Source organism: Habropoda laboriosa, unplaced genomic scaffold, assembly GCF_001263275.1.
Source record: "Habropoda laboriosa isolate 0110345459 unplaced genomic scaffold, ASM126327v1 scaffold2, whole genome shotgun sequence".
Classification (NCBI taxonomy): Eukaryota; Metazoa; Arthropoda; class Insecta; order Hymenoptera; family Apidae; genus Habropoda; species Habropoda laboriosa.
The window spans coordinates 5281322-5294294 of record NW_017100190.1 but is presented as its reverse complement, the minus strand read 5'-3'; the positions used below and the strand labels follow the sequence as shown (position 1 = coordinate 5294294).

The window sequence follows — 12973 nt, the reverse complement described above, 5'->3', positions numbered from 1 at the left end:
GAAGCACTTATGCATAATGGAAGTATTCTAAATCCAGAATAGTTGATTCAATAAATCTTATAACAAAAATTACTTCACCTAACATTATTTTACATTTACAATTTAACATCCTTATATTAGGAACGAAGATTATAGAGAACGATTGGTGAATCAATGCATGCAGAATAAAAGTACATAAGTTATCGACACTTTAGAAAATCTAAAATGGAAAAATATGTTCTATTTTATTACGGTAAAATTGCTCATAAATGATTTATAAACAAACCATACAAAAAATGAATCACGTCCTATTGCAAGGTGCTTATAACACACGGTAGTTGCCCAAGTTTTATTTTATCACCATTTAAGTGTTTCAATTTCTGTATTAATGTAAATTATAACTATATCGAAAATAATTCGTGAAATTTTTTTTACATATTTTATACATAGCACGCATCTCTTTCCTTTAATTCTTGCTTACGAAATACTAAGCGTGTAAAAAAAGTCTTTTACCATTCTTCTGTCAGTCTGTCGGCTCTCCAACAAAAAACATTCACAGACTCTTTCTACATTTGTCATTTTGTTTACACTAATATGATGTACATAACACATGGAAAACATTGCGGGGACACCATATTTGATCTGATCAGGAAATACGTTGTTCTCAGAACATCAGAAATGCCATTAAAAAAATCGAAATTCTTTCGATGAAACATGCACAGTAGGGATGATTATGAAAGACCGCGGTTCTTTGATCGATTATCGAAACAAATATTGCACTAATCGGACGACATTTGTGGCTCTTCTAAATATTTCCTTAATGAAGATATGACTTCTGTCAATGCACTATTCATTGATTTATCTACGAATTTTTGTGGAATCCAGCCCTTTAAATTCGTATTAATAATCCACGTGACTCGGGATTTATTCTCTTCGTTAGGTAAAGGTTCTGCTGCCCAACAGCTTATATTGTTTTCAGCCCTTTAACAATATATTATACATTGCAAACAGGTATCTGTCACTTTACGATATAGTATAATTTGAATGATTTTTTTATAATCTTACCTGACAACGTTACTGCGATTAGGTATCGATAGTAAAGGCACTGACGTACCGCAAGTAAGATAATAGTTACTGTACCGAATACGATGTCTCAAAATAATAAAATCTCGGGCCCCAATCATACCGCCACCGTGAGGATTTGTAGCTTGGTAAACAATATCCGTATTCTCGTCAATGTACTGACCGAGGAATACACAATAATGAATCACTTAAATTAACATATAAAAGTAAAAAAAAAATGTTACCTGTAATATTTTGGATTCTGAAACTAGCTTATTCCATGATGGTAATAATTCTACTTCATCGAATAATTTATCAATAAGTGAACTAGGTTGGGCATGAACAGTTCCCTTAAAAGATTGCATTAAATCATCTTGTAATAAAGGAATGTACGAAACTGAAACGATATTTTATTTAAACTTACTACTATTTTTAAAACCCTTCCTTCTGGTTTAGGACGGTCCACGTAAAAGATAATATCACCGTTCGGCATTATATTTTCAATTTGCCAGTCTTTAGATTGCAATAAAGCATGGCAATTTTGCACTAACGCATTCGCTTGTCTTTTATAATCCTCTATCTATAAACATTTTCAAATCATACATATGACTTTGATAAAACCATTATAATCATTAATTCGTTATACAATCTTCCCTCACCATCTCTGGCGTGAATTTCTCTAAAGGCTTTGGCGGAAATATTTCGTTTGCTTTCGTTGAACCCCTGGCACAACTTTGTCTTCGATAATTTTCATCTTCATTATCAGAGTGATCCTGAGAATCCATAGGTGTGAAAAATGTAGCATTAGGGTCGGTGCTAGTGTATTGGCGCAAATCCGACGGATTGCCTCGGAGAAGTGGTTCCCTTTCATTTTCTATGAAAGCTAAAAGCAATTTGAAATATCTGTTTATATCTGAAGCAACGATACGCAACGCCAAATTCGATATTCAATAAAGGAATATAACGATAAAGTATTATACTTCTTAACCAGGTTCTAGCTTCTATTTCTTGAGGTAACACACGAATATCAAAGAACCAAGCTTCCACCCAAGACAATACAAAAGATGAGAGAATGAGAAGAACTTGAAATACTGGTTGATTGCACGTCGTCCACTAAAAACGACAATTTTATCATTAATGTAAATCCATGTAATTGACAAATCAAACACTCACATCGAAAAGAAATACTTTGGTAATTAAAAAAGCACACGTCGAGGCAGTTGTCATCTGTAGCAAAGAACACAATGTCTCTCTTACAAAATAGCATTATCTTGTAATTAATTACATTCGAATTATTCACGAAAATGTTCCACTTACGGCTACGAAGAACCAATGGTCCAAATGAAGACACGCGTAGAAGAGCAATATGATCGAAAACCTTAATATCGCTGCTATCTAAGAAGATGAAATTCGTAAAAATCTCTGCTTCGTCGAATGATCAAAAATGACAACAAACTGCATGTCATCTTCGACATTTTTTTGTATCCTCTCAAGTGACGTACTAACATCACGATACTTACCACTATGTCGAACAGCGATGTTTTAATATTATAGTGGACCACTTGAGTCATGAAGGCAAACTCCACACTCTCGCCGGCAATCTAAAAATACGTTTCGGATAAAATCGGAATCTATCATATACGAATTTCTTTGGCTCGTATGAACCACAGGCGAAAATATATGTACGTAAAAAGGAGAAAAAGATTTCTTTAGCTTTGAAAAGAAAAAATTGCCTATTAAGTTATAGCGTGATTTACCATCGTGCAAATGAGCCACATGAGAAATGTGAGCAGAAGATCAAAAGTGACGAAGAGGCAGAAGAAACGTCTGACAGCAGACATCCTCCAGTTCTGCATGGCACCCGCGATAATATTCTCGTTCGAAATGATATCCGTGTTCAACGTTACACTCTGTTGAGTGTAAGAACTCCTCTGTGAGTTTATAGATCCGGTCAACAAAGTTTCAGCGGCTTCTCTAATTTGCCTCTCATTTTCTGCCATTCTACCAGTCTCCTGCTGTTTGATATCCACCACGATGGCCTGAAAATAACAATTAGAAATTGGTTAGTAATTCTATACGATCATTTGGACATGTTACAATTATAACGTTACACCCGTGCGATACTACCGACTGAAAACACGCCGATTATCGCCGCTTTTCGTGACCATCATAAGAACCTGCGTTGCATGCGTCGATTTTCGCTTAACTACTATGGACTAGTGTTAACCGGTTGCGATGGGAAATCGTTTGGTGCAATGATCTGTAATTAACGTACGGTCAACGGACAATTTCGGGAATATTCATTATAATTTCTTTCCATACGGTGTGTCACACATGTTTGGTTCAACATGGTTAATTTTGCAAATGAGAATAACATGACTGAACAGAATGTTTTATTGTTACGTTAAATATGTATGTATGTAAATTATATTTCCAAGTATTTCGAAAAATGTCACGCTCGTTGCAACCGATTCGATGTATTGGTGGTTAGTTCTTCTTAAGCTGTGTTCGATACGGCATTGTGATTCTAAGAATATTGTCTCAACGATAACATTTACATCTTACAGAATGTAAGCTTGTCACCTTACGTTACATCCGCTCTTGCATGGAATAAAATTAATACTAATAATTTTTTACAATTTTCTTTTTTCTAGCTATATTCGTTTGTTTACAAGAAGCTGCTTAAAAATTCTGTTGCTAAGAATTATATTTATAATGGTCGATATTTTTTTTTGTTTTTACAAGGTTATGGATGGTCGTTTGCAAAGACGTTATATAGATCGATTATCTCGAACAATATGTTTGTAATTTTTATATCAATATTTAGGATATCTTCGATTGTGAAGGGTTATGTATTTGAGTTCGAGTATACGTTTATCGGTTTTATTAACAAGAATAAATATGTACACATTTCGGTCGATATATAAATTATACGGGCTTAACATTTTTTCCTCAGTCGATTTTCGTTGTCGTAAACGATTATATCACACTTCAATTCGTATCTAAATTGTTACTTTTTATAGATCAATTCTTCACACTCATCTTTTACGACGTATATATACTTCATTGCTTGTAAGATAATGATGGTAAAAAAAAATGAACTTACATTCCTTACGATGACCGGGAATATATACCTAATGCGTTAGATAAAAGTCGAATGCGTCAATTTAGCTGCAGATTAAATATCTTGTGACACAATCTAACAAAGAACATGCTTCGTATATGTATGTAACAGTACGCAGGACGTGTGTATAGATAAGTAAATCGAAAAGCGAATTTTTTATACCGCAAAGAGATAAAGAATGTCTGAATTAATTTGACTTGCAAAAATAGTAATTTATCTCTTCACCGTGATAGTATATGAACTATGTCCGATGGCAATTGTACGATCAGATTTACTAACGCAAAAAGAAACATTCATGGAACTTTCTTGATAACTATTGTGTTTATTTTTAGATATTGTAAGTTTCAAAATGACTTTAGAAAATATTTTACAGTCACGTAGTTTTTATTTTTTCGACAAATATAATTTAAATTTTAAAGTCAGCAAGTCTACGAAATGCAACAGCTGATACGGCCGATGGCCCATATACTTATATTGACGCTTGTTCAAAATATAGGAATATCATTTCTATCGTGAAAATTGTTCACTTTTCTGTATTGCTGTTTTCGTATTGATATTTACACTGATAATCACGAACGAGAAATATTATCGGTACTGCGTCGATTCTAAGAGATCTCTTGTAGCATACTTGACTTAACTGACATTAACGACACATTCTAACCTCAAAAGCGTCTAAGAAACTTGCAGCTTATCAATTTAAGAGGCTACTAACTTTTTCCGCCACAGCTTCTATTAATTCTGCTTGGCAACCCTTGAAGCGGCATTTCTATATGTATATGTCGATTAATAGTAGGCATAAGAACTACAGGGACTCGACAACAATTAAAAAAAAAAAGGTGTGAATGAATTACTTTTGTTTACCGTTTAGGTCTTGTGAATCCTCATAAATCCAATCGCATTGAAAAAGAGGCAACTGTTAACATGTTCCACTCGCGTATCATCCCGATAAAAATAATTTACAAAGAAATGCTGAATTCTTAAAAGAACCGACGATATTTCGACTATCGCTGTAACAAGGATAAACACAAGTAATGTAGCAATTTATCTACATGAGCTGCATGTGAATTTTTCACACTGATAACGGCGGCGCCATGTGATAGAGCTGAACGTAGTGCCATCTTTAGGCACTTTTCTACCAACCAATGCTAATACCACAGACGAGGTAAAGAATAGATCTATCATCGTGTGGAACTTTATGTCTCACGTTCTAAATTACCGATCGTATGAGATATCAGAGGTTTTGTTATGCCCTTTACAATGTAGAGCGGTGAATTTAGGTATTATATACAATCGAACCATCGAAGATGGTAAAGTCGACAAGTGTAGAATCCGCATATAAAGATATTTACAATATATTGGATTTCATGGGTAGAACTTTGACTATCTCTCGACAGCAGTAAAACACGTGCATGAGATGAATCATTCAATAATGAAAAGTTATGTTCTCATATTTTTGATTACAGAATAATGAGAATTCTTTGAATTTTTCGCTTTTAATAATATTTATTGTATATTAGAGCATAATTGCATGCAGTAGATTAGTTAAGAATTGTTTATAGCTTCATTAAAATTAATGTCCTTCTTCTGTGAATTGCAGATGGAACTTTCAAACCACCATAGGAATCAAGGAAAGGACTTCAACATCAGGAAAAACCAAGAATGCAATTATTTATCAAAAAATCAATTATTTACTGTAAGATAACTGTACAAAATGTATTTTACAAAAGGTTACAATAAATTCGTATTGTTTCACAACATTTTACAGTCTATTTTCATTTGATAGCACTAGAGAAATGAGTTAGACAAGGAAAGGAATACGAGTAGATAAGGATAGCACTAGAATAATGAGTTAGACAAGGAAGGATATAGGGATAGACAACGACAGAAAATTTGAAAAATGAAACTAGCGCCATCTCGTGTTTGGTGACGTGAACTACGACTTTGTAATAGGAACAATACGAGTAGATAAGGATAGCACTAGAATAATGAGTTAGACAAGGAAGGATATAGGGATAGACGACAGAAAATTTGAAAAATGAAACTAGCGCCATCTCATGTTTGGTGACGTGAACTACGACTTTGTAATAGGAACACAGAATATAAACAGAGGTATTAGACAAGGAACGCACTAGTGTGCGACAAGGATAGAGAGAGAACGTTTCCTATTGGCTGACGGGCCGCCATGCTCCGCTTCGCATGGGCTAATCAAGTCGGTCAGAGAAAAATCATTAATAACTCAATAATTAGGACGATTTTGTGAACTTTTAGAATTGAAGAATGAAGTGTGGACCTTTAGCAACTTTCTCATATAATTTTTAATGGTCTACATACTTTCAATAATTAGTTATTAATAATTTTAGTACGCGATGTCGGGAACGATACCGCATACCGTCAAGTAGCTTTGCGGCTTTTTAATAATTTCATATCTTCCTACTAAATTCTCATGCAAGTAACTATACGCATCTGAAAGGCAACTCTTTTGGCTACATTCCCATCTAATTTTTGTTCACATATCCGGTTTAGTTTAAGAGTAATTAAACATTATATGAGAGAGTCTCCTATTCATCGTACTCGAGTACAGTCAACTATTACAAACAATTGCTAATATCTAATAAACCATACAACGTACGACTTCAAAAATAATTGCAGAATATAAATAAAAGTCCATTCTGCATTCTGCATGCTTTAAAGTGCATAATTAGTCACGCATATCTGTTAAAATAACGAAAATGTGTTACGCTGGAATCGGACGCCTGTAATACTTACCCAAACCATGTTTAATAACTCTTAAACTAAACTGGAATTGTGAACAGAAATCAAATGGGAATGTAGCCAAAAGAGTTGCCTTTCAGATGCGTATAATTACTTGCATGAGAATTTAGTAGAAAGGTACGAAATTATAAAAAAACCGCAAAGCTACTTGACGGTATGCGATATCGTTTCCGACATCGCGTACTAAAATTGTTAATAACTAAATATCGAAAGGATCGAGACCATTAAAAATTATATGAGAAAGTTGTTAAAGGTCCACACTTCATTCTTCAATTCTAAAAGTTCAGAGAATCATCCTAATTATTGAGTTATTAATGACTTTTCTCTGACCGACTTGATCAGCCCATGCGAAGCGGAGCATGGCGACCCGCCAGCCAATAGGAAACGTTCTCTCTCTATTCTTGTCGCACACTAGTGCGTTCCTTGTCTAATACCTCTGTTTATATTCTGTAATCCTGTTAAAAATCGTAGTTGGTGTCACCAAACGCGAGATGACGTTAGTTTCACTTTTCAAATTTTCTGTCCTTGGCTATCCCTATATCTTTCCTTGTCTAACTCATTTCTCTAGTGCTAGCAAATTAATAGACTGTAAAATGTTGTAAAACAATACTGATTTATTGTAACCTTCTGTAAAGTTATCTTACAATAAATAATTGCATTTCTTGTTATCTTATTCTATGCTGAAATGATAACGTTGGAAGTGACGTGAAAATGGTAAGGGGGCTCTAGAGCCCCTGCGACGTGGATAAAAAAATGCATTGGGTTATAAGTTTATGCTGTACCTTGTCTGTGCTAATATCTTTTTACGGTATTACCGAATGTTGTCGGAGTAGGGTAAAATTAAACATGAAAATTACATTAAAAACAGTACTCTCAATATTTTATTCTTACGAAATACATTTCCATAAAAGTCGCTTATATTACATATAATTATTGTATTGGTTCCATTACTGCCCTTCTGTCGAAATGCAATAGACACTATTATGCATATATTCTAAAAACAATTATAATGCCTTTCAATGTACTTGATATAAATATAAAAATTAAATGCCCTTCCTAAAGTTTCAAAACATTATGAAGTACAAAAGTAAAATTCTTTCACTTTGTGTTCTTTTCACATCTTACATGTAACATATTAAAGTTATTGATATTCTAACTATCCCCCAATGCCCCAGTTTAAATCAATCGTATCTTTAATGACGTTAAGTACTTATTTATCGGAAAGGGTTAAAGCTCGTAAAGAATCTTCAGGATGAACCTCTAATACTGCTGAAGTTCCAAAACTAAACGGATACGCTATACCACCATCAAGAACAATACACGCATCGTAACATTGCGATCTTATTGTTAACTTATTACAAAATCCTCGAGGACGCAGAGACTTTGTTGGTATGGGCCATATATCAGTTACTATCATATCCCTTATAGCATAACACAACCTTAAGTCCTCTGAAATACAAATAAGTTTTTAATGCTAATCTTTTATATCTAAGATACTACACTATACATACCTGCACTGTATTGTAAACTATTATTAAAAGTAATACAAATTTGTTCGATGTCTTTATTACTAAACTCTTTCTTTTGATTTACAAGACTCAATATGTCTTGTACTATTTGTGGACTTACACTATTTATAGATTTATACCAAGATGTCGAGCCTGTCCCTGTGCTAACACACAGACCAGAGCTTTTCACAAAATGATATTTATCTTTATTGTCGAATTTTAAAAGTAAGGAACTTGTCCTAGCGGATAGTGTTTCTGCCACAAAAACCTACGTATAAAAGAAATATTAAATTTTATTACAGATTAACGATATACGAATAAATTTTGCATCGAGTTGCTGAAATTTACTTCATTCAATGCTAACCAAGGCAAACGCCTTTCCTTTGTTACATTATTTGGTACTTCTTTCTTCGGCTTTTCAACGTAAAATCTATTAGAATAAGAAGTACTTTGATTATCTTATCTTAAGTGACACAAACAATAATCAAGTTTCTTACTTTTCTCCTCCTGCAACGCGACCTTTTTCATGTGTATGAAACGGAACATCCCAGACATTGTCTCCCGTTATCGTTGTACGAATTCTGCTTCTCATTATTACATTATAATCACCTGCTTTCAGCTTTTCGAAAATTTCCGATATATTTTTCGTATATTTTGGCGGTAACATAAGAAATCCTTCGGACCTTTCCGGGTATGAATTGATACCTATTATTGGCTTTTTATTATCAAATATCATATTTGACGCCAATAAAAACGTACCATCGCCACCGATCGGAAGGATTAAATCAGCCCAAATAAAATTTGAATGATCTAGACTTTCCCTGTGATAGAAAAGTAGAGAAATTAATCAAATTGTAAATAATATTAGAAAACTTATAATTTAATAAACATTAATAAGATTGTGTTTTACCTATTTATTATTTTATATTCTATATTCATTTTTTTCAACACCTCAGTTACTTGACTTTTTACAGCTTTGGTTGACATATGACTAGCCAACATTGCTTCATAATCAGAGCCCCTTTCTCTTAATTTCAATTTTAACTGGTCTTCATTCAAGTTTGGTTCACGTAATTTTTCAAAATGATATCGTGACAACTTTGCCACGATGAGTACCCGCTTCGGTACAAAGCTCGATTCATTTCGCAAAAATAATCCGAGATTATTATAAACATTACACTTGCGTGGTTGTAAAAATTGTAGAATTCCTGAAAATATAAAACGATATGTATTAGACGATCGCGTCGTTTTCAAGAAATCATGACATAAAGATTTCAAAGCAATGACAAGCGGAAATCTACATATCTCTTAAGTGTCATAAATATTCATGTAGCACATATGTATTTACATTTTTAAGAAACTCACAATTGCACAATTAGCTTTTTCTCTCAAATGTACAAAAACTTTTCAATATTTTTTATATATTAATTCCATTTGTTACACATTCTAAAAATGACGTTTACTTTTTTGAGTGAATGCACTATTTCTTACAAATGTAAACGTATTTAGTTCAAGGGCAACCACTTCCAATAAGAAATAACTGCAGTAACGAAATAATACTGTGCGAATGTGATGGATATTTCGACGAAATCACGAAACATTACATTTTCATTACTCTCTTTAAAGAATCGAATTACAATTTATCATTTATTTACACATTTCTAATTACAATCGACGTTCCTTGATTTTCACATTTTACGAATCAGTCAAGTTAAAATATTGCATTTTAACATTTCAATTACAGACTTATTGATAACTGACCAAAGTACATGTCTAAATTATTACTGTAATACGTCTTTTGTTTTTCAAATTTTCATTGGAGCTCATTGACATTACGTGTCATCACCAATAGAATTAAACAATAATAAAAATTCACTTACTGACAGATCTCCTTCGAAGCTGGTTGAGTGTCGTCATCGCATGCTGCTTAAAAAATTTATGCGCAAAGTACTTACAAATAATAGTACAAAGAAAGGAACATTAAATACGTTCAAACGTTTCTAACCTCTCTATCGGTATGAATAGTAGATACGTATATTGAAATGCAACGTACACGTTCACAGCCTATGATGTAGAGATAAATCACGAGTGAGATAGTAGTAGTAGTAGTGTAGTAGTCGATAGCAGTATGGCGACCGCGGAAAATTTGAACGTGCGTAATTTTTGTTTCCGTTTATAAAATAATAATTTCGTTACAATGAATTACTTACAAAAAATATATGTATATATAAATTTTAACGTTAATAGAAAGTCTCCATTGGAATTGGTTTGATGTTCCCTTCCGTTCGTATATACAGGTCAGCGAAAAACCGTGAAATAGTTAAACATAAATTAAAAATGTTTTGCTTTCAAATTCGAGCAATTGAAATAATTGAGAAAAAAAGATTTCACTGTACAGATACACGCTTCGCTTACACTTTATTAATTCATTTGCAATACATTAATTAAGTCTGTTTAAATAGCATCGAGGCTACCTAACGTATGCCTTCGTTTATACTATAGACAATCATCTAGCTTAAACACACACTCTGTCTTTCAATAATCTTTCTCTCTCTCACTCTCGCTCCCTCTCTTTCTCTCTTCGTATTCTCTTTCTCATTTGCGCATTTTATTCATTTCTCTTTAATCTGTTCCATTATCGATAATCATTTATCGTTATTGTTATTACCATTGTCATTATCATTATACCATATAATATATCATAAGATCGACGTTAAAAACTAAAATTCGTATAAAAAGCGTCGTTATTCATACTAACAATGTAACTGTACTATTTAAATAATAATTGAATCTTAAAAAATTATTTGTTCTTGTTGTTGTTGGTGGTGTGTCTGAATGTATGAGATGTCTAATGCATCGGCTATAATACGAGGGTGCAAGGCGTGCATAAAGTGATGTACACATGTGTTCACGCGTACGCTCATGTCGACGTATGCTCTAAGAACATTCGGTAAGATCGCGAAATGCCCCGATATTGCGCTCACACAACAAACCATATTTAACATTACGCGTTTTACATTATGTCATCGTTACGATATCTAACGATTGTCTTGAAAATAGAAAAAACATTTACTTGAACGATCGATCGATTTACAGAAAGAAAACTAAGAAAAAGATACATCTCGTTTCGCATGTTCACGGTGTATGCAAATCATGAAGTTAAATTATAATAAAAAGACGCGCGTTTTTATTCGTTACGACCTTACCGGTACCGATCATTCTTAGATTACGTCAGGACGACAATACATTCGTTTTGCGTGTCCAGCCGCACCCCGCATATCTTCTTTTTTTTTTTAATTATCTTTCACGTTGTAATCGTTCTCACGCGGCATTTTATAATCTAGCTAATACTTTTACATACTACGAATGTTTAGCACATATCACTACGGCCGAACCACTTCTCTCTCTCGTTCTCTCTCTCTCTCTCTCTCTCTATCTGTTTTCTCTCTTAAATCTTCGTTATTACATAACTATCCGCTATTACGAGCAATAATGTACATCAATTACATAAAAAACAAGATATCATTAACGTTCTTGTGTTGTTTTATCGTCGCGCGATGGTCACACTTGCGAAGGTACCACGGCTTATTAATTAATCCAAGAATTACTACCGACACCATCATTCATACGTAGCATGTTCTTACAACGCCCTGACGCACGATATCCTGAAACGTGTCCAGTTTTGTTGTTCGTCATCCCGGGGTAAACTGCATGTGAGATATTACACATTACTATAATCCTATCGAGAAATCGAACATCGCTTAAAAAACTCGCGTGCTATTACGAACAATCAAACGAGGTCCTGTCGTTGGAACTCGACGCGGATAAAAATTGACGACGCTTAAATATCGTAGTGTTAACCGCTACGCACCATGTAGGATTAAAACGGTTTTAATTTTAAATAAACGAAAATACGATCGTTCATTGTTTTGCCTTAAAATTCGTAACTCTTTTTTTTTCTTCTCTCCATCCTCGTTAAAACAACTGCCATTCAACGTATAAAACTATTCGATCGCCACGACAAATTGAATTTTTATCAATATTGCTTTCGATTACATGGTTATTGAAGATCGAACGATCTCAATTTAGCCATGTTAAATTATATTCGTTAAAATGTAATCGCGTAAGAACAAAAAAATTTTCACAAGATTACATATATCCGAATATTCGTACATTTTATTTCAAGCTATACTTTTTTATACGCTTTAATTTTAACTCGCAAATTAATTACCACGTAGTATAATCTTTTGTCAAAAATTTACGTCGAGTCGATAAGCTGTTCTATTCGTGTAGCAATCATGCGATCAATGAGCCTCATTTCTGTTCACTCATGATTCAAACATAAATAAATAAGATAAAAAGGGAATTAACAAAAAAGAAAGAGGGTTAAAGAATCCGTGGAATGGCATTTAACTTCGTCCTTAATTGGAAGATTGACTTCGTTCGTCATTCTGTCGTATATCTTACTCTACAGCAAATGTTACCCTTATCGTGCTGATGTTTTTTTTTTCTTTTATGGGCAGAGGTG

The 12973-nt window shown here is 33.5% G+C and overlaps 2 protein-coding genes across 2 annotated transcripts; both read right to left on the bottom strand.

The window, feature by feature from the left end:
• Positions 1-363: 363 nt before the first annotated feature.
• On the bottom strand, positions 364-5201 carry LOC108580010 (stAR-related lipid transfer protein 3). The gene is made up of 11 exons (XM_017943660.1): positions 5027-5201; positions 2799-3080; positions 2562-2642; positions 2359-2436; positions 2215-2268; positions 2022-2154; positions 1701-1924; positions 1466-1621; positions 1287-1391; positions 1045-1220; positions 364-960 (listed from the first exon to the last, which is right to left on the bottom strand). Exons 2-11 carry the CDS (start codon positions 3039-3041, stop codon positions 759-761), a joined length of 1452 nt encoding a protein of 483 aa, XP_017799149.1. The 5' UTR covers positions 3042-3080; positions 5027-5201; the 3' UTR covers positions 364-758.
• Positions 5202-7882: 2681 nt separating this feature from the next.
• LOC108580052 (NAD kinase 2, mitochondrial) lies at positions 7883-10472 on the bottom strand. Its single transcript, XM_017943711.1, has 6 exons — positions 10326-10472; positions 9356-9653; positions 8943-9266; positions 8794-8875; positions 8449-8713; positions 7883-8386 (listed from the first exon to the last, which is right to left on the bottom strand). The coding sequence occupies exons 1-6, from the start codon at positions 10360-10362 to the stop codon at positions 8148-8150; spliced, it is 1245 nt and encodes a 414-aa protein (XP_017799200.1). The 5' UTR covers positions 10363-10472; the 3' UTR covers positions 7883-8147.
• Positions 10473-12973: the final 2501 nt, after the last annotated feature.

Bases quoted from the DNA above. Each gene is read 5' to 3' on its own strand.
- LOC108580052 (XM_017943711.1), bottom strand. From the start codon at position 10,362: ATGACGACACTCAACCAGCTTCGAAGGAGATCTGTCA. The intron at 9,654-10,325 runs GTAAGTGAATTT...TTATATTTTCAG, and splicing joins GCTTCGAAGGAGATCTGTCA to GAATTCTACAATTTTTACAA. The intron at 8,714-8,793 runs GTAAATTTCAGC...TTTTATACGTAG, and splicing joins CTTGGTTAGCATTGAATGAA to GTTTTTGTGGCAGAAACACT.
- LOC108580010 (XM_017943660.1), bottom strand. From the start codon at position 3,041: ATGGCAGAAAATGAGAGGCAAATTAGAGAAGCCGCTGAAACTTTGTTG. The intron at 1,925-2,021 runs GTATAATACTTT...AATTGCTTTTAG, and splicing joins AGCTAGAACCTGGTTAAGAA to CTTTCATAGAAAATGAAAGG. The intron at 961-1,044 runs GTAAGATTATAA...ATATTGTTAAAG, and splicing joins AATCGCAGTAACGTTGTCAG to GGCTGAAAACAATATAAGCT.